Genomic DNA, 1,995 nt, shown 5'->3' on the forward strand with positions numbered 1-1,995 from the left:
TCCTCATCCTCCAGAATAGAGGGAAGGGGCTTCTCCGGGGCAGCACCGTTCTCCGGACGAGGCTGCGGTTGGGCAGGAAATCAGGGCTGGTCCTGGGCATGACCACCCCCGCCCCGTCCTCCCCCATCGCCCTGGCACGGTACAAACCTGCGGCAGCCGCGGGGACCGGGAGTAGCGGCAGAGCCCCTGCGGAGAGAGCAGACGGCACCGGCTCAGCAGCGGGTGGGACCCCTGCACGGCTACACCAGGACTGGCTACAGGCCGCAGCCCCCCCCAGTCCCTAGATGCCCTACTGGACAGCCAAACTCCTCCAGCCACACACATCAGCCCTAGCACCAGCCTTTGGCAGCCCCTTGCCCACTCTCCTTTCTCTGCTGCTGCTGTGACAATGGTGAACTGCCTGAGCCAGAGCCAAGACTTCGTCCTAAATCCCATCCCAGGCTCAGCCATCAGAGCACCATCTCTGCCTGGAGGGTGCAACCAGATGAAGAGGGTGACAGGGCTTCTGCAGGACCTGGTGCACACTCCTGGCATCCTCTGCCCCTGATTTGTTTACACCTCTCCTGTACAATGGACATGGTGGGTCTTGGTAGGGTTGTTTGGGACCTAGAGAGCAGCCTCCCCCTCCACCTCCACCGGGCCTGTGGGCAGTGGGTACTGGGAGAGATGCTCTGGAGGAGACCCCAGCCTCTCACAGCAGAGCTGGGGGAGGAAAAGTGCTGCAGAGCCATTTCTGCCGCAGAACATCCCCCCAGCTGCTGAAGCCATCAGCATGACTAAACCTGCAGCCCTCGGCTGTCTCCTGCACTCTGGGGGGCTGTGCCCCAGCTGCCTATCCTGCAGTGCCCCCTCAGTTCCCTCTGCCTCAGCCTTCTGCATTGCAAATGCTCTTTCTGCCAGTTCCCCAGGTTGCACAGAGCTAAGGCACACAGGGGTGGTAGAGCCACAGCCCCCACCCCAGCCTTGGAGCCTGGGGACCGTGAGCAGGGGGTGCAGAGCCCCCCCTTCCACGGCCGTGCCACAGTCCCAGCCCTGCTCTGGTCCCCCGGGCCACAAGAAGCAGGGCATGCACCCACCTCCATCTCGCTGCCCTCCCGCAGGTTGAAGGTCAGGTCCTGATGGATGTCGGCTGTGAACTTGCTGGCGTACTCAGGGTAGAGCTGCAGCACCTCGCAGAGCCCCCGCAGCCCGATGTGCTGCAGGTCACAGTAGGTCAGCGCCTTCACATCTGCGTTGGTCTTGATCACCTGGTCCGTGCTGCACAGGTCGGCACCGATCAAATCCCCTTTGCCTGCAGGAGAGGACCAGCGTGGGCTAGTGGTGTGAGCCCTGGGGCCCTCGCCCTGCTGGGCAGCAGGAGGGGCTGGGGCAGAGCCCACACCACCTGCCCTCACCCAGGATGGCCTGGACTACGTTGTCCTTCAGCACCTCGAGGGAGCCGGAGCAGACGAAGTAGTTGGCCTGCAGCGCGTCACCCTGGCGCAGCAGGTACTCCCCCGGGGCGCAGAACGAGGTCTTGATGTGGAGTGAGAGGGAGCGGAGGCAGCCCCGGCTGGCTGTCTCGAAGATGGGCAGCTGCAGGATGTCCTTGTTGAGGTGCATGGCCACGTCCGCACGCAGCTCATCGGGGAAGTCGTGCAGCAGCTGGGGAGAGGAGCCAGGGTACTGGGCACAGCAGGCAGGGAGGGAGCAGGGAGAAGCCTTCCCACAGCTCTGCAGCCCCAGGGGACAGGTGCCCCTCTGGATCAGGGAATCTCTCTGCTTGGCTGCCCTGGTGCCTCAGCAGAACCCAGCAGTCCCAGCTGGCAGAGAAGGGCCCCGGATGTGGTGGTGGGCTGCCTCTGCTTCGTGTGCCTGTCCCACTCCCTGTGCTGGCAGGAATCGGCCCCAGACCTGGTCCCTCCAGTGCCACACTCACAGCTGGCCCTGCCAGCCCCATTACCCCTGTGCTGGGTGTAGGACTGGGCCAGAGTGGGCTGGCCCAGCCTCACCAAC

At 64.3% G+C, this 1,995-nt stretch overlaps 1 protein-coding gene across 1 annotated transcript in view; it reads right to left on the bottom strand.

Moving 5' to 3' along the window:
• The window catches only part of KCNH4 (potassium voltage-gated channel subfamily H member 4), a 14,633-nt gene that overhangs the window by 8,618 nt on the left and 4,020 nt on the right, over positions 1-1,995 (bottom strand). Inside the window, exons 6-8 of the mRNA XM_029964450.1 lie at positions 1,395-1,644; positions 1,077-1,291; positions 148-186 (exon numbers count right to left, since the gene is read on the bottom strand). Of these exons, the coding sequence (XP_029820310.1) occupies positions 148-186; positions 1,077-1,291; positions 1,395-1,644 (504 nt within the window). The remainder of the gene's footprint in view (positions 1-147; positions 187-1,076; positions 1,292-1,394; positions 1,645-1,995) is intronic.

This window comes from Manacus vitellinus, unplaced genomic scaffold (genome assembly GCF_001715985.3).
Source record: "Manacus vitellinus isolate BGI_N305 unplaced genomic scaffold, ASM171598v3 scaffold_72_pilon, whole genome shotgun sequence".
NCBI classification, from domain to species: domain Eukaryota; kingdom Metazoa; phylum Chordata; class Aves; order Passeriformes; family Pipridae; genus Manacus; species Manacus vitellinus.